We start from the raw sequence: 18510 nt of genomic DNA, 5'->3' as shown, positions 1-18510 counted from the left end.
TTTGTTTCTTAATTTCAAACCTCTCTGCTGGTAATTTCAGTCGCTGCTCCCTAGTTCTAGTATTCTGGGACTTGGTCAATAAGAGCCACATTCCCTATTCACTTTGTCCATATCCTTCATGACCTTAAAGACCTCAATTATATCCCCCATCAGCCTTCTCCTTTCCAAACTGAAGAGCTGTTTAATTCTCCTCTTACGGCAGCTGCTTGATACTGCTAATCATTTTGGTTGCCCTTCTTTGTACCTTTTCTGATTGTATCTACTACGCCTTTTTTGAGATGTGGAGGCCAGAACTGCACGCAGCATTCAAGATGTGGCCTCGCCACAAAATTGTATAATGTCCCATATTTTTCGTTTTGTTTTCAGTTCCCTTCTTAATAATGCCCAGTATTTTATTAGAGCCATGGATTGTTAGCAGTATCTGTGCATTCAGGAGTGCTTTTGGATGAATTTTTAGGCTTCAGGTGCCCTTCCTGATGACCCCAACCCGACCATCATGGTGACTCCACTCCTGTTATAACATTTCATTAGGTTTTTTGGTTGCCACTGCACATTGAGATGATGTGTTTAGAGAACTATATACAGTGCCTCTTACCTTTCAAGGTCTCTTTTCTGAACTATTTTCACTAATCTCATTCTTAGAAATCGCTGGACTGTTCTGTCAGGCATGTTATAAAATATTTAGCCTGAGGTAACACCTGCAATGGAAAATTTCCATCCAAGTGGTTTATGGTATCACAGTTTATAAGCAACTTAAAAGATGTATTTTATAATGGGAAGTGATGGGCAGCCATGCTGATAGGTGGTATTGCCAGGTGGTTTGGTAATACAGACATACTTTCGTATGGCACGCTCCTAAAAGACAGCCTGTCCTGCTTCAGCTGCCCTCCAGTCCACTTCCCCGTCTGAGCAAAACAATGCAAAGAAGCCACAAGTTGGGTGGCGGAGCGCGGTCTAGTATGAGCCGTCACCCATAGGAGAGACGTTTTCAGAGACACAGTAGAGAAAATTTCATGTTTCACAGTTTTGTAGTCAGGGGCTAGAAGGGACCTTACAGGTCATTGGGTCCAGCCCCCTCTCCCGTCTCCTTTCCCTTAGTTCAAAAATTAAAGAAAAAGAAGTCAATCGCCCTCTCCTAAGCTTCAGCTCTTCCTTTAAGAGGCTTATTTGAGTGATGGCAGGAGTTCGCACCATGCTGCAGCTCCTCCTCCTCCTCCTGCTGCAAAGGGCTTTGTTCTGAGTGCTGCAGTCCTGCACTCCCATACACTGACACATCAGGACCAGGGTGCTAATACCTCCCCAGATTTGCCCAAATCCAGCATAACTCGGAATTTAGCCCCTAATAATTAGATTATGGATTAATTATAAATTATATTAAATTAGATTGTAAATACATTTAATGAATTAGATTATAAATTTGTTATAATCATTTCTAAGTCTAAAATCTAATATTTGGAGGGTCATCTTAAATTTGTCCCTTCGTCCCTTCAGCAGGGGAGCAGAGGCTGCGGGGGACAGTGGTCGCAGCTCAGGGTCAGAGTCAGAGCTGCAGCTGCTGCTGTTTCCCTCTGATATTTGTACTCTAATATGCGGGGCTTTTTCCCCATGTTGAATGGGGAGGGGAGCCTCATCTTATATCTCGGTAAATACGGTATAGCCATTGATTTTTTTTTCCGCCCCCCATGTCATCTGTGGTCTTTTCTAGTTATCTCCTCGAAGGACTCGGGGATTGTTTTGGCCGATTAAAGCTAGAGAAGTTGAAAGAAAATACTTATTTCAACTGGAGAAAATATAGGTGTATCACAACCAAAGTCAGAGTATTATGATCATACTATACAGTGTTTTCCACCTGATATGTGTTGTCCTGTGTGTAAAATTATGACATATGGAAATAAACTGGGACTAATTTCTTAACTCCTGCTTAATCCAAAATAGTCACAATTCTTCTCCTGTGGCAGGAGGATATACTATTCTGTGTATCAACTGATGTTATAAGTTCTGTATCACTTGAAATCTTAAAATCAAAATTGGAGGTATTTCTGGAAGAGACACTATAATTCTCTGCAAGTTATAGCCTGGATGTAGGAATTGCTGGTGGGGTTCTGTGGCTTGAGTTACACAGGAGGTCAGACTAGATAGTCACAATGGTTCCTTCTTGCCTTAAAGTTTCTGAATCCCTACCTCTATAAAAGACAATAAGCAAGTAATGTCAGTATTGATTAAGGGCTTTACTGGCCTATGGTGATCTCAAAATAGCCTTGAATGCACACACAATTTCTAGATTTTACAGATTTTGTAAAGTTCTAGGATACTTGGGATTCTCATTGATTTCAGTACGGGAACCTCAGGTTGCCTGTAGAAGTGCAGGGAAGCTGCTCCGACACGCTGTAATTACAGCGCGTCAGAGCAGATTCGATTAATCAAGTCTGCTGGAGCTTGCTAATTATCACACTTCATTAAGCCTCTGCATCTTGTGTATCAGCTCTCCCATGCTTCAAAATGGTGGCAGGGGCAATTTAACTAAAGCTGATGCGACAAGCTTTAGTTAAAGTGCCCCTGCCGCTATTTTGAAGCATGGGAACACTGATGCATGAGAGACTGCAGGCCCTTGAATTAGAGCGGCTCTTGGAGTCACTCTACTTAAAGTCACAGAGCACTTGTAAAAATGACCCAAGCGTCCATTCATACTTTTGTGGTAAGATTCTTATTTTACAGTGCACTAATATCACGTGTCTTGAAACTTTTGAGCTATCAAGATCCAGGTTGAAAGCCTGAATTGTCCTGTCTGACACATCAAAATACTGCTGTTGCACAGCCATTTGCACCTGAACAAACTGGATGGAAAAAGTGCCAGCCAGTAAAGGATCAGGTCCTGTATTAAAATCTTTTTAGAGCACTCCTCTTGCAGGATCAAAGTATACATGAGAAGCTTGAACTTGTAAGAGAATGCTGACGGTTCTGGTATTTAGTCCAGTCTGAGATTTTGGCCTTGACTAGTCCTAATGATATAAAAAAAATCTGTTCTCTCCCCAACCAGAAGAAGGACTGTCTGTGCCTGAAAGCTTGTCAGACGTCTCTCCCAACTATACAGTTGTTCTAATACAAGGTATCACAAAAAATCCTTGCGTCTCATACATTTTCTGATCCATCATGGATACAACAGCACTCCAGCCCTACTGAACCCACCCCACCCCGCTTTACCGCTTGATTGTGGAGAAAGTAAGAGAGGGAGAGAGGTGGTATATATTGAGGGCATTCTCCTCTGAAATGCTGCTTCCACAGGATGCTGCTCACAGACTGTTCATTTATTTTATCCAATGACTTTTCAATATAACATGCATAAGCAGTGATTGGGGCAGGCTAATCAGCTCTGCCTCTCAACCGTGCTAATTAGCATACCTGCAAACGCCACGGAAATGTGGCTACACTACTTCAGGAGGTGGCACACATGGAGCAGCATAGCATATCTGAGCAGAGTGCAGACATGATCTAAATGAAGGTGGCCGACTTGCAGCACGTGTGCCAAGTGGCACAGGAAATGTTTGTGGGGCAAACAACAGATGGGGGAGGGAACGGGCAGCACAGTGGCAGATAGGGCAAGAAGCAAAAAGCAAAGCAGCAGGTTGGGCAAGGGGCACAGGTCAGGAGCAGACTGGGTAGGAAGTACAGGACAGGGGGCAGAAAACAAAGCAATCAGTTGGAGATTGGAGTGGCACTTGGGGAGGATGAGGGGCTAATTTGTGGCATGCCTGATAAAATAGGTTGGCCTCCACCAATCTAAATCATACCTGTATCCTACTTTAGGCACTTAAATCCTTCTGTGGATCTAGGCCTAAGTTACTCTGAGCCTAGTTCAATGCTTGCCTGCTCTGATGCAATTCCTTTGGATTGATTTATACTCATGTAAATGAGGTCACAATTATGAGTGTAAATTGCAATTTTTTATCTTTTTCACTTTGACTTTTAAAAGTTCCCATGACAGTCACAGTCGCATAGATTTGATATTAAGAAAAGTTACTCCGTAATTTGACCGAAGTTTTTTATTTGCAGGAGAAATTTGAGGGCTTGTTCCGTGCCTACGATGACTGTGTGACTTTCCAGCTGTTTAAAAGCTTCAGGCGTGTGCGGATAAACTTCAGTAGTCCTAACTCAGCTGCTCGTGCTAGGATAGAGCTGCATGAAACACAGTTCAGAGGGAAAAAGCTAAAGCTATACTTCGCACAGGTAAAAACCTTTTGACTTGAAATCCTTTCTCTTATTACACCATTATTGGGGTGGTTTCTTTTCACTATTGCATAGGTGCAGAAACATAGTCTAGTAAAACTGAATGAAATTAATATCAATTAGCAGAATTTGGTTCTTTGTTTTTTGTGGTCATAAAAATGTTCCTATAAGATGCTGCAATTTTCTCAGCTCCGTACTGAACCTACAAACTCAGTGTAGAGTTTAAACTAGGCAATAGGAAATGCTGAAGAGGGGTGGGTCTTAAGACACGTAGCTCTGGACTACTGAGAGGAAGCTATATTGGATTGGGATTCATGCCCCAACTTCTCTTGGATGTAGGTTCCTAAATCATCCCTTTTAAAATAGATGCGGATGCAACACTTTTATAAACTACGGGCAACCCCTGCTTAACACTGTTTTGCTTAGCACTATTTCACTATGTGTCATTTTAAATTGATAGCTGATGCCGCTTAGCCCTTGGTGAGTTTTGTTAAATGCCCGCAGTTGCCATCTTGGGTCATTAAAAACTTTCAGTTTCACTTAACGCTAATTTTGTTTAATGCTTGGCTTTTCAGGAACCAATTAAGAGCACTAAGTGGGGGTTGCCTGTAATTTAGTGGCTAGTGGCTGTTTAGGCACTTAAATTAACTAGTTATTAATGTCAAATTATTAGTAGGGCTGTCTATTAATCACAGTTAATGCATTAATTGTTGTTCGTGTTAATGTTTTTAATGCATTAATAGTGCACATGGTTTTGGAGGCCATACCTAGGCTCTACTCCATTGCTGTCACTGCCACCACCAGGCCATCCCAAGGGACAGTGATAGCTGCCCAGAGAACTGCAGAGCAGCCCAGGTGCGTGCTCTGGTCAGCTGCAGCAGGGGGAGGGGCGCACACAGATGCAGACATGCCGCCGCTGCCTGCAGGGGGCCAGGAACACAGCCCAGCAGCGTATGGAAGAGTGCCCAGCAGTTGAGTGTGTGAAGGGGAAGGGGCGCAGGGGAGGGAAGAGCATGGGGGGCAGATTGAGGCCCCCATGGTTGGAGAGGGAGTGAGGCAGAGATTGGGGTGAATGGGAACCCAGGGTGGGTCATGGGATGGTCAGAGCTGTGGGCCGGCTCCCACTGGTGCGTGCATTCCAGGGGGGGACATGGGGGGCATGTGCCTCCCTGATTTGTGCACAGGGCAGAGGCAGGCTGCGGGCTGGGGCTCTGCACCCTGCTGCCTTTGCCCCAGGAGCCATGCACTAGCTGTGCCACGTCCCCTGCCTGCCCGGCAGCGGTAGGCATGTGGCATTGCATGGCTCCTGGGGAACAGCAGCAGGGATGCCCCGCTCAGAGCCCTGTCCCATGGTGGCAGCCCACCTTCGTCCCATGCACAAATATGGGGGGCACATGACCCCCATGCCTTCCCCTGGTTGCACATAGCGGTAGGAGCCCCCCGCATCTCTAGATATCCCCAACTCCGACTGTCCCACAACCTGCCCTGAGGCCCCATTCACCCCAGTCCCTGCCTCTGCCCCACTCCCTCTCTCACCATGGGGGCCTCGATCTGTCCTTCCCTCCCCCACACCCCTTCCCTTTCATACACTTACCTGCTGGGCGGTGTGTGTGTGTGTGTCTGTCTGTCTGCCTGCCCCTCACTCCCAAGCCACAGCCCTCCTAGCCCTGCTGCTGCCCCTGACTCCTGACCCACAGTGCCCCGCGGTCTACCCAAGTTTTGTGGGAATCCCCCTCCCTGGGCTCCAAACCCCCCACACACACCCACAGTCCCCCCGCCAACCTCCCTTCCACACCCATCCCCCAACTATACAAAATACCTGCATAATTTTGCATAACTTTGAGTTTTTCTGTGCATAATTTTGAGTTTTTAGCTGTGCGATTAAAATCAGGATTAATAATTTTTTCAATTGCACAACTAATCGTGATCAAAATTTTTTGATCGTTTGACAGCCCTAGTTGTTAGATCAAAAACTGAAGTAGTCCTTGCAGTAGGTATTAGGACAATGATATCCTATCTCCCACATGAGTACTATAATTGCTGGGCTACAGTCAGGCTCCCCAGGCACCTACAAATTACATCCACCCAGCTGCAGCATGGGTACAGCTTCCAGCTGATGAAGCTGCATTGGGGCTGGGCAGCTTCCAGCTGTGTCTGTGGCGCAGTGTGGGGACAGGGCTGGGGGAGATTGGGGTAGAAGTGGCAGCAGCACGGACGTGGTTTGCAGATGCCTGGTTCCAGCACAGCTCCCCACTGGTTAGAAGCTGCACCTTTGCAGCATCTGGGGAGCAGGAGGCTGGGGGAAGTGGCAGTGGCGCAGGCACAGCTCCCAGCTGTATGGCCTCAGTTTGGGTGCAGGGAAAGCCCCCTACCACTGACACACTGCCAAAGCCACCCAGCCCATGCTGAACCAGAGCCAAGCTGTTCTGGCCCTGTCTTAGGTTATACAAGACATCAGACTGGCCCCTTCTGACCTTTGAAATGTGAATCCACAGCTTGGAGGTTGAAATCCTGCATATATCTTCAGAGCGTATTCGGTGGCCTGGGACACTGCAGACTTACACTGCCCCTTTCATTGTGCCTTCCACCTGTAAGGATGAGATTACATTCAGTTCCCAGGCCCACCACTCAGTCCTCGCCCTGCCTGCTGAGACTGCCAGTAAGGGTGCTGCTTGGGGTGAGGATCTCTCTGGTGTGGACACCTGTCTTCAGGAATCTAGATTAAGACCCACCAGCTAATTTCACAGATCACACCAAACAATAATATCTGTCATTAGAAGTTTGTGACACTATATAATCATCATTCAACCATCACTTTACTTACAGACCTTAACATAAGCAACAAACCTCTGTTTCTATTACACTCCAAAGGTCCAGACCTCTGAGACAGATGGGGACAAGCTTCATTTGGCTCCACCACAGCCTGCAAAACAGTTTCTCATCTCCCCTCCGGCCTCTCCTCCTGTAGGATGGCAACCAATAGATGACGCAACACCTGTCATCAACTATGACCTCCTTTATGCAGTTTCTAAACTAGGACCAGGTAAGGCTTGTGGCTTTCTTGTGTGGGAATGCATCAACAAGCAGATCAAAAATAGGGCAAAGAGTTAATAATGTCAGGCAGCCCCCCTTGCCCTCCGCCCCCCACACTTCTTCCCCCTGCAGCCTGCCCCACCCCCCACAGTGCCTACCCCCCTGCAGCCTCTTCCCCCACTGCTCCCCACAGACTTTCTGCTCCCTTTCCATCCCCACTACTGTCGACATGGCTCCCGCTCTGTTCCCTCCCAGGTATAGAGCACGTGAAAGCGTGGCCTCTGCCTGGCCATGCAGGAGTGTCCTGGTCCCAGAGCTGTGCAACTGCTGATGCGTCAGGCAGGGCATGCAGTGCCCATGTGCGCTGCTCCCCAGCAGTGAGTGGAGCTGGATCATGCCTAAGAGGAAAGGGAGGGGAGAGGGCAGAGGCTGTAGGGTGGGGGGCTTTAGAGAGCAAGCAGGGAGGGGTAGGTGGCTGCTGTGTCTCCGCCTGGCCCAGACTCAGTCATGCTCCCTTTGCACCGTCTGCCTTGTACACAAATCTAAGACAAGGGGCTTTTTTCCTCATGCTGAAGGAGGGGCTTGTCTTGGATTTGAGTTAATGTGGTATACAGTGACCAAAGGCAACACTTATATGTTTTCTTTCTGACAAGTTCTGCTAGCTGCTGAATGCTTCTTAAGCACTCTGACCTCTCAGCATGGACAGAGGGATCCTTGCAGGACTGAGCCCACAGACAGAAAAACGCACACCCCACTTTCAGGAGTGGGGCTGTGGGGCTTGCCTATGGGGTTGCTCAAAGAAGCAAGATGAAATGAATGGAGACAATTAGACAATTAGAGACTCCTGGAAGTAAGAGTCAGATGACAGTGAATAGGTATGTAATGGAAGTAGGTCCTCCCATCCGTGTGGTGGGTGAGGGCTAGTCAGGAAATTTTTAACCTGGTGTTTTCCATTACAAAATCCCAGTTTGTGGAGACCAAACACGTTCCCAGATCAAGCCCAATTTCCCTTTTCAAAAAAACTGAAACAAATTTTGAAGTTGTTGAAATAACCCATTTCAATATCTTCAAAACGAAAAAATTCTATTTTTAGAGAGTAAACTGTTATTTAGGCAGTTAAATTATGAAGCTTATTATAATTTATTATAAACCTTAAAATATTGACAAAATAAAAATATATACATTATCTAAACAAAATTGTTTTGATTGACCTGATTTAATTTCCCTGCCTAATTTTTAGTTTTGAAAGTTTCTGAGGGTCAACTTTTTAACCCTCTGAACATTTCCTCCTGCCTGAGTCAATGCAGGAGAAAATGTCCAAACTTCAGAAACTGCTCCGAGGGCAAAAGAAGCGTTTCATGCTCATCTGTACAGGGGGGACCTCTTTGCTGTATGGCTGCCAGCTGAAGAAGTCCTGACAGATGAGAGAGGAGTTCCTAGAGGGAGGGGATGGGACAGCAGACGGCTGGTCCCCTTCAAGATCCATGAAGCTTATGGGACCATCCCATGATGTTTTTAAGTGAGAGCCCAGTCCGTGCATGTCCTTAGTTCTGATGGAACAGCATGGAGGAAATCTTCAGCTGGAAAAGCACCCAGAGATCCCCTGTCTCAGCCCCATCACATGGGCTTTCCCGCAGGATGGGATGATTAGGTCCAGTGCTTCTTACTGTAATACAGAGCATTATTCTCAGAATCAAGCTTTATGCCTCTAAACTGCTGAATACCAGGAAAACAAAGAGCCCTCCTTTCTCCTGGCTTCAGCAGCATTATAAATGGAAACATGTAAACGAATCCTCCAGCTAGCTGGGTAATAAATCAATTCCTGTTCTGGAGCACTGAAATGTGAAATATCACTCATTATTCTGCACTCTGGGACAGCAATGCATGAAGGTCATATTCGCCCTTGTTTAAGGAGCCTGCAGGGAACAATATGAAAAGTCATTGTTTCCTCTCCCTCCCCCCCACCTCCTTTCTATTTTTAGCGCGTTAAGGAGATCAATTTTAGTTAACTGCAGAGGAGGTTTTAAAACTGCTGCATTTCTCAACTGTGCACTCGCTATATTTAGGATTTCATTAAAAAAATCCCTCAACCCTCTGCATTATCTCCTTTTTAAATCATATGGCATTGGCAGAAGCAACATTTCCAGTATCTCATGCTTGTTTAAATCAGACGGATCTTTCCCCTGTCAGAATCCTTTTCTGTGCTTGAGTTATTACCAAAAAGAAACGGGTGTTTTGCACTGTGGGAGAAGAGGTAAAAAGAGCCTGGATCCTGCAATTCTTACTCAAAAAAGGCATTTCTGCTCATTTCAGTATTCTGACTGGGTGGAAGGGAGCTGGGGCAAGACCTGTGTGTCACCTAGGTCCCACTTAAAGCCCAGTGCCCAAAGAGCTGGAAGCTTCCTAGGTGCAGTAGCCCTCATGCTGCCCCTCTGTGCATGGGTGACTTCTGAGAAGACTTGTCCCAGCACTGACCTTGATTGGTTTTAGTCCATTATAGTCCATTATACTAAACATGGTGTAGATTATGAGTAATAATAATAATGTTATGCACCAATGAACAACCCTCACCTCTATGGCCACAGAGTTTCCGTTGTAACAGAAGTGCTATAGTTTTCCTGTATAAAAGCATAGCCTAGACTCAAGGCCACGTGTATCCCCTTCATGGCTCTGGGAGACTCCCAGCCCAGCAGGATACTTGGGGAGGGGTGAGGAGGAAACTAGGACGGTGAGGTCTGCTGCGGTGGCTGTTGACCAGCTCTGGGCTTGGGTGCAGAGGATTGCTTCTTCCAGTGCAGCCTGCAATCCTCTGGCATTTGCTCTTGATATTCCAACAAGAGGCTGGATGAGGGCACTGAAGGGTTGCAATGAGGTTCTCTGCAGTTAGCTGGATTTTATTTTTACTGGAAGTCTCAGAGCACTTTGAAAATACTAGTTCGGTGAGCCTCATGCATCCCTGGGCAGTAGGTGAGTATTGTGTCCTACAGCACCAGCTACAATAATGTCTGTCACTCCTGGTATCGGCAGTATCCAAACCGAGCCCTGCAGTACATCCTGTACAGAGGAGCCCGTCTGTTCCAGCGGGTCCCAGACATCTGTTGTACCTGTTTTACAGATGTTAAGGCTGGGCTAAGGGAGTTTCTGTAAATTATATAGTGGCAATGCTTCCCACACCAGTGGCAGAAACAGTGTTCTTTCCTAACCACAGTTCATGCTGTCTGCTACAAGTACGGGAGTGCTGGGGTTTTGGTTGTAGCCGTGTTGGTCTAAGGACACAGGCAGGCAAGGTTCTTTGCGTAGATGTGATATCTTTTATTAGACCAGCTGAGTAGCTGGAAAAAAGTTCTTTGCGAGCTGAGTATGGGAGTGCCATTTGCTTAACTGCATATTAATATTCACCCCAAACAGAACTACAGACATGAGGGCAACATTTATCCATCTGTAGAGGGTCACGTCACTATTGTGAATGTCACCAGACACATTTATTGGCCTGGACTAGTCTGACAAGATTGTTAGTGTACCAAACTAGGTACAAAAAGTACTTAGCCATCCTAGCCATGATCATAGCAGGGTAAATGATAATTTTAAGAGTTGCATGAAGTTGTACAAGGCTGATGTAATCCCAGTTACCAGCTGTTGTTCCATGTATGGATGGTTGGGAAGCTTTCTGGGGGTGATCCACTGAGAACAACATACATTTCCTCAGAGTTTTCCTAAGTTCAATTGAAATGAAACTCCTCTAGCTGCAAGTTCCCTTCACCTCCCTTGTTTCCAGAATGGCATTGCCTGCACTTCCCACAGAATACTCCCTACACATGTGAGATCCCCAATATCCATCTGCATTAGTTTGTTGTGTTTTGCTACCCAGGCTCTGCCATGTATTCTTACTAGTGACCTACAAGAAGGATCCTGTGAGCAATCCATATAGTTATCCATACACAGAGCCCCTCTAGTTATTAATGCATATAGACTGTTTATTTCATATGATTCGGGTCAGTCAAAGGACAATTTTAGAGCCTGTTTCTACAGCCTTTGTTCCCACTGAAGACACTGAAGCTACTCATATGAGTAAAATATACTTAGTCATGGCTAGATTATGATTAGCTCTAGTGCAGTGTTGCAGGGGAGTAAGAAAGTTGCATCTTCCATTGCACAGATTATGTTAGGAGACACGTAAATGTTGGCTTCAAGGTCTCAAGGAACCATACAGCTGGCGCAATATTCACTTCCCACAGCAGGCAAGGGCTAAGAGGTATCTGGCTCCCTACTGCACAGCCCTTCCTGTATACACCATGCTGCAGGTACTGACACATGGAGGTGGCAGGGCATAGGAGGGGAGTAAACTGCATCCTGAAAAAATTACAACAGCCTGCCAAGTGCAATCTAGGATCCTCAAGGAGCATTATGCTTCTCAGGGCCTGTCTGAACAGCCTCCCTGCCAGCCCTGGAACTGCCACTGACAATATAAGCCCTAGACCCTTGTTCCTGTACAAGCACCCACGAGGTCCGCAGTTTGGCAGAGTGGATGGTTTGGGAGTCAGAATGGTTTAGAGTGGGCCCTAGTGCTGCCTCACAGACTCATCCTTACATTCCCCCAAGACAGAGCCTGACTGCTGCCCTGAGGCCTGGGAGTGATACAAGACAAGAAACAGGAGCCCCATGGGAGGTGTCCTACACAGTGAGAGTCTTTTTAGCAACCAGCCAGAAGAGCTGCAGATAGCAAGTGTGTAGAGAGCAGCTTAGATCCTGCTACACCTTTTTCTTCAAAACTGTTGTGTGGCATTGCAGGCACACAAGGACCCAGAAGTGGCTGCATGTCAAAGGTGGGAGAAGCAGTCTCTGTATATACAGGGATAGATTCTATCCTTGTGTGACTTTTGGTCTTTTTTTGGTAGATTAGCACAAGCAGGTAGAGTGCGTGGAACGATGATGCAGGCACTCACTCCATAACAGCAGAACGTGTATTGATTAGTGGAAAGGGTGTCGAAACAGCCCTCCTCCGTTGTGACACGACTGAGTTCCAGAAACAGCTTTGCTCTTACTTCACCAAGCAGCACACCTATACAGCTGATCTTCCTCGCAATTTCATCTTGAGTCCTCCTGCCTGGCAAGTGCCACCCTTTTGAGCAGGGGTGGGCAATTATTTTGGGTGGAGGGCCGCTTACTGAGTTTTCGGGAGCTGTCGAGGGCTGCATGGGTAGCCCTGCCCCTTGACATTTGCCCCGCCCCATGTCACCATATTGGGACCAGAAGTCCTGCCCCCATCCCCTGACCTTTGCCACCAGGAGTCCCTCCCCTTGCCCCAGAAGTACTCCTTTTGGGAGGGAGCCAGCTGCAATCTTAAAACCAGAAAAAAAACCCAAATCATATACAAAAAAATAAAACCTACTATAACTTGCTTTAATTATATTTAAAAATATTTTTGTATTGATTTATGTGTTTACGAAGTGTATCTAGAGGTGACTGCATAAAAGCTCAAAATACAGTCCTACTTATGTTGTGTGCACAGTAAGGGGGTATATGTAGTGGGGTGTGCTTGGGGATTGGGTGTGTGTGTAGTGAGGTGTGGGTATGATGGAGGGGTGTGGGGTATGTGGCCAGGGTCGGGGCTGTGGGAGGGTGTGGGGTTATGGTGGGTGGGGTGGGAGAGAAAAAGAGACTGGGCTGGGCTGCCAGCTCCATTGTGTGCGGCTCTCGTGAACTGCATGTGAGCCTCACACAATGCAGCCAGGCAGACCCTGTGCCCAGGCTCCATGCCCCTACTGTCCCATCCTGGGTCCCTGCTGGTCTCAGAGCACCTGCATGGGCTCCACGCCCACCCGCCACCACCGTTTCTCTGCTTTCCCTCCTGCATGCTTGCCCTCTACTTTCTCCCGTTGCTCCCTGCACTGTTGCCACTTCCTGTGCCGCATCCCGTGGCCCCACCACTCCCCGCGCTGCTGCCACTTCCCATGCTGCATCCTGCACCTACTGCTACTTCTCCCGCTGCTCCCTGTGGCCCCCGCTACTTCCCATAGCCACTACCACTTCCCGCACTGCTCCCTGCACCCCCCGCCACTCCCGCTACCCGTACCACTTCCCTCAGCCCCCGCTGCTGCTGCCACTTCCCTTTGCTCCCTGCCCACTGCTACTCATCTGGCTCCAGCCCAGCTCAGCAAGCACCACAGGGCTCCCAGTGGCTGGGTGGTTTGCAGCGGTTTTCCCCACTCCCTCCGTCCGATTTTACCTTACTTTCCACTCGGATGGAGGAAGGCGGGGAGCTGCTCAACCACTGGGTCCTGCCACAGGCTTCCCCTGGATCTTGCTGCCACTGGCTGCCTGTCATCTTTGACAGACAGCCGGGACAGATAAAAATTAATTTTCTAAAAATTTTAGTGGCCCTGCAAGCTGGATAGAATGACCTGGCAGCCAGATCCAGCCCACAGGGTGTATTTTACCTGTCCCTGCTTTAGAGCTTCGCTGTGAATCTGCCACATTCACAGACCTGCCAGCAGTGGAACTGGTAAAGCACATTAAGTAGGGTTGGCTTTGGCAGAGTGACATTGGATAGTTTTGACCAGAAACAAATGTGGGGCTAAATTTGCAGAATCAGCTACTTGTCCTCCTTGGACCCACTAGTGAGAGCTGTACAGGTGGGAGATGGCAGTTCAAATCCCTCTTCTAGCTGAGGGTTTTACAACTCCATCTACCTGCTTGGAGAGTGCTCTAACCATAACCACCAGGGTTTCCTGGAGCTGTTTGTTCAAAATCACTTCAGTTGGAGCTGTTCCCCTTTTGTATAAATTCTTTAGTATTCACTGTACCAGAGAAAGGCAGTGGATTAGGGCACTTTCTGGGATGAAATGTTTAGTTTAACATGAAATAAAAAACTCTGCGCTTTTTCTTTCCAGCAAGGAAAAACAACTAGCTTTCATCTTGGTTCCATTAAAACTAATTAGAATAGAACTGTTAGCTGAACCAAAAAATCAATTTCTAGTGCCCTACTATTGAGTTAAGGACTATTTTTACAACATGTTTTTGCTGGAAAATGGTGATTTGGCAAAAACAAAACTTTTGGCAGGGCTGAGTTAACTTTGATGACACTCATTGGAGAAGGTTTCTGACAACCGAGGGTTGATTCTGTGGTAAGGCGAAAGACTCTGTGGATGGGGGAAGACCAGCTGATGTGATTTTAACAGTTTCCCACAACATAAGAGGCTGGAGCTGGACTGTTCTCAGTGGTGGCAGATGACCGAACAAGGAGCAATGGGCTCAAATTGCAGCAAAGGAAGTTTAGGTCAGATATTAGAAAACAATTCCTCACGAGCAGGGTGGTGAAGCACTGGAGCGGGTTACCTAGAGAGGTGATGGAGTCTACATCCTTGGAGGTTTTTAAGGCCTGACTTGATAAAGCCCTGGCTGGGATAATCTAGTTGGGGGTGCATATGCTGAGTATGAGCCAGCAGTGTGCTTTTGTTGCAAAAAGCCAACCACATCCTGGGTGGTATTAACAGAAGTATCACTTGCAAAGCAAGGGAAGTCATTCTCCTGCCATATTCAGCCCTGGTGAGGCTTCACCTACAGTAGTGTGCCCAGTTTTGCTACAGCTCAAGAAGGATGTGGACAGATAAGAAAGAGTCTAGCAGAGAGCAACCAAAGTGATTAGAAGCCTGAAAAGCATGAATGAAGAGGAAAAACTAATAGAACTAGAATTACCTAACGTGAAAGTACATACTACACTTAGACCATCCTAAGGGCACTTCAAATGAGGGGGCATTTATAGACATGCTCTGGGAGGCAGGGGAGGAGTGCAACTGGCGGTCTGTGCTAATTAAAAGTGCCAAAGCGTCACAGGTATCAGCATCCCTATGCTGAAACAATGGTGGCAGGGCACTTTGAACCAAAGCTCATTCAACAAGCTTTAGTTCAGAGTGCCCCTGCCACTGTTTTTCAGCACAGGGACACTGATACATGTGATGCTGAAGGCTGCTGGAGCGCATTAATCTCCACACACCAGCAGACTCGATTAATCGAATGTGGTCCGATGTGCTGGATTTACAGCGTGTCCGAGCAGCCTCCCTGGATGTGTATAAGTGCCCTGAGTGTCTGCATGTTAAAGCTCGTTAACTTGTGCAAAGTGCCCTCTGAGTATCTCAAAGTTACACTGCTTCAGGCAAGGGTAAACTCTGGGCTCTGCTACTGAGTTCATATTAGGGTAACTTCAGTCTGCTCCCCAAAGATAAAACAAGCAATTTGCAGTCCTCTAGCATCCCAGGATGCACTGTCCTCCTTCTCCCTCCCACCCAGAGTAGGGATGTCCTGGTTCCTAGCTATGCCCCTGCTCACCAGCCCTATAGTGGTAAGTCAGAGCTCTGCAGGCAAGAAATGATATTAACCCTTAATGTGCGACTGCTCCCAGTATGTTCTAACTTGAACATTGCTCGACATTCCAGAGATTGAGTGTGGTCTGAGTGTGACCTGTAACTTCCCCCTTAGCCTGGAGAAAAGAAGACTGAGGGGGGATTTATAATAGTTTTCAAATATCTGAAGGATGATTATAAGGAGGATGGAGGCAGACTATTCTCTGTGGCCGTAGAGGATAGGACTGGGAGCAATGGCCTTAAACTTCAACAGAAAAAATTTAGGTTGGAGATCAGGAAGAACTTTCTCCTTGTGAGGGTGGTTTAAGCAGTGGAACAAGCTACCTAGAGAAGTTGTGGGATCTCCACCCCTGAAAATCGTCAAGAGCAGGTTGCACAGGCACTGGCTGGGGGGATTTATTCAGGGGTGAGCAGGATACTAGACTGTGTGACCTCATGGGTCCCTTCCAGGCCTTCTTGCCTGCGAGCCTATGATCCAGCATGGGATATCTGGTGGCAAGAGGTCTTATCCCTCAATAGGCCCGTGATTAGGGCATCCACCCCACTCAACATGGAAACCCAGGTTCTAGCCTCTTCTCTGCCTGTCTTGAACCTGGGTTTCCAACATCCTGTGTAACTGTCCTAATCTCTAGTTTGCTGCCTTTTCTAGATTGTCTCATGTTTCTCATGACAACAGAAGACTGGGCTTCACATCACTGCTCCATGGAAAAATAATGAAATATCAGATTTTTGCTGCAGACTTTCCTGCACGACTCTGCTGCTAAGGTGCAGCCTCAGACTGAGGGTGGCATAGGGTAACCCTGCTCCAAGAGGTCATGGTTCCACTTCACCATCCACTAAAGGGTACACAGTGTTCCTCATTCGGGAAGTGTGGGAGTTGTGGCTCCTTTCCCTTTGCTATAGCTCATGCTTTCCTGGAGAGGGGGCTGGTGGGAAGCAAGTCCTGCTCTCAGCTATGGTGGTTCTTACGATGGAGGCAAGTGATGAGCTTGGCTGACACCGTCCCCTACCCAGCTCACCCTCATTAAGGCCAGACAGAATCTGACCCACAATGTTTGTAAAGCATTCTGGATTAAGGGACTATAAATGGAAGGCATTATTATGGGGCTAATGACACACTTAAATGGAGCAGACAGCTCTGAACCTATTCATATTTGATCATGATTCAGAACAAAGAAGAAGGGAATGGCACGATAATACTTCTACCCTGAATTGGTTCCTAATTAATCAAGCCCATAAAATACCCACTTTGCCACACAAAAGAGCTTCAGAGTACAAGAGAAGGCTATCAATAAAAGGTCATGATACTGACTCAAATGAATAGAAAACCACGTGCTGTTAATTTTTGTGTGATTACCAGATTATTCCTATGGTGTTACTGCCCTATGTGCAACTGCCCAGACGTTGTAAATTCTCTTCTGGTTTATGTTATTGAAGCAAATGGTGCCAGATGCATTTGAATAGTGCAAGATTACAATTGAATTACATTACAAGATTACATTTGAATAATGTTTCTACTAGGTCCATATGGCTCAGAGTGTCTTAGGAACAGGTTCTGGTAACTCAAGATGATATATGTGCTATAACTTCATTCTTTTGCACATCATTCCCCCCAGGCAGATTACAGCTGGTAGAATTTATTTGATAAATCTCATGCCATTTTTCCAACTAAATTGACATGGGTATTTTCTTTATTAGTTCAGTTAGATGATTTGCCACATCACTTAAATTTACATCTGCCTAAAAGGGGAGAAAGGAACCAAAGACGGTTACGGGAAATGAGAGGCCCCACGGGAGGAGATGCTGAAGATATTGCCACAGAAGTAAGAGGAGGATAAGGAGAGGATGCAGTCACTGAAGCCCAAGTAGGACAAGATACTGAAAAGATCTTATGATTGACAGTGACAAGCAGATGAGAAGTCAACAGAGATGAAAATGGGACAGAGGCTCTGAGATCTGCTCAGGAAAAGTCCACTGAAGACCACATTAGCCATGTCCCCACGAGTGGGATCGTGTGATTTGCAGCACCTCAAAGTCTTTTGAGGTGCCATGAAATGCACATGGCACTTGTGAATCCATTTGCAAAATAGATACCATGAAATACCAGTATCTAAAAAAAGCTGTGGGAGAAAAAAGCAGGGTGGCACATGTAGCAGCAGTGTGTGCTGCCAAAAACTGGAGCCTGGCCAGTCAGAGCCACACTCCAGCTGCGAGCTAGTCTTTGTGCATCTGGACTGCCACTGCTGCTGCCCTGGGAGGCCCCCAGGGCAGGTAAGGCTGCTGGGGCCAGCCCAGGTGCTGGCTCCAGCCTCCCTTACCTCACCCAGGGCAATTTCCTGTGCGCCAAAGCAGGCATGCAGGGGAGTGCCTGGAAATAATAGCAACAAATGTGCCACTGCTCTATGTCCATGGGGAAAGCATGTTCTAGCTAAAAGGGAGGCGCACACCCAATAGCAGGGAGGGGCCATCACCAGGGAGGACTATACTGCAGTTGCTCAGGGATGCAGGGGGGCGGTCAGGAAGGCCAAGGCGGAGATGGACCTGGGACTAGCGACCCGGATCAAGGAAAACAAGAAGTCCTTTTTTAAATACATAGGGGGCAAAAAGAAGGTACTGGGTAATGTGGGGCCCCTGCAAGATACCCTGGGAAATTTGGTCGTCACACCAGATGACAAAGCTAACATATTTAACGACTTCTTTGCCTCCATTTTCCTGAGCAGGGACCGGATTAGCACCCCCACTGGGCCAGCCTCAAGCCCCAGGGGAGGCACACCCAGGCCTAGGGTCAGTGAGGAACTAGTTAGGAAACTTCTGGAGGGACTGGATGTATTTAAATCAGCTGGTCCAGATGATCTCCACCCCTGAGTGCTGAGGGAATTAGCTGATGTCATTG

General features: G+C 47.1%; 1 protein-coding gene across 2 annotated transcripts in view; it reads left to right on the top strand.

Annotated features, from left to right (window-relative positions):
• RCAN2 (regulator of calcineurin 2) overlaps positions 1-18510 on the top strand; it is a 235858-nt gene that overhangs the window by 192448 nt on the left and 24900 nt on the right. For both annotated transcript variants that reach the window (XM_019520977.1, XM_019520978.1), the window contains exons 2-3: positions 4051-4224; positions 7096-7267. In XM_019520977.1, coding sequence (XP_019376522.1) covers positions 4051-4224; positions 7096-7267 — 346 coding nt within the window. The remainder of the gene's footprint in view (positions 1-4050; positions 4225-7095; positions 7268-18510) is intronic.

The sequence above is a fragment of the Gavialis gangeticus genome, unplaced genomic scaffold, assembly GCF_001723915.1.
Source record: "Gavialis gangeticus isolate Ggan-Ray unplaced genomic scaffold, GavGan_comp1, whole genome shotgun sequence".
NCBI classification, from domain to species: Eukaryota; Metazoa; Chordata; order Crocodylia; family Gavialidae; genus Gavialis; species Gavialis gangeticus.
The sequence above is the reverse complement of the archived record's forward strand: the minus strand, read 5'-3'. Positions and strand labels throughout refer to the sequence as shown.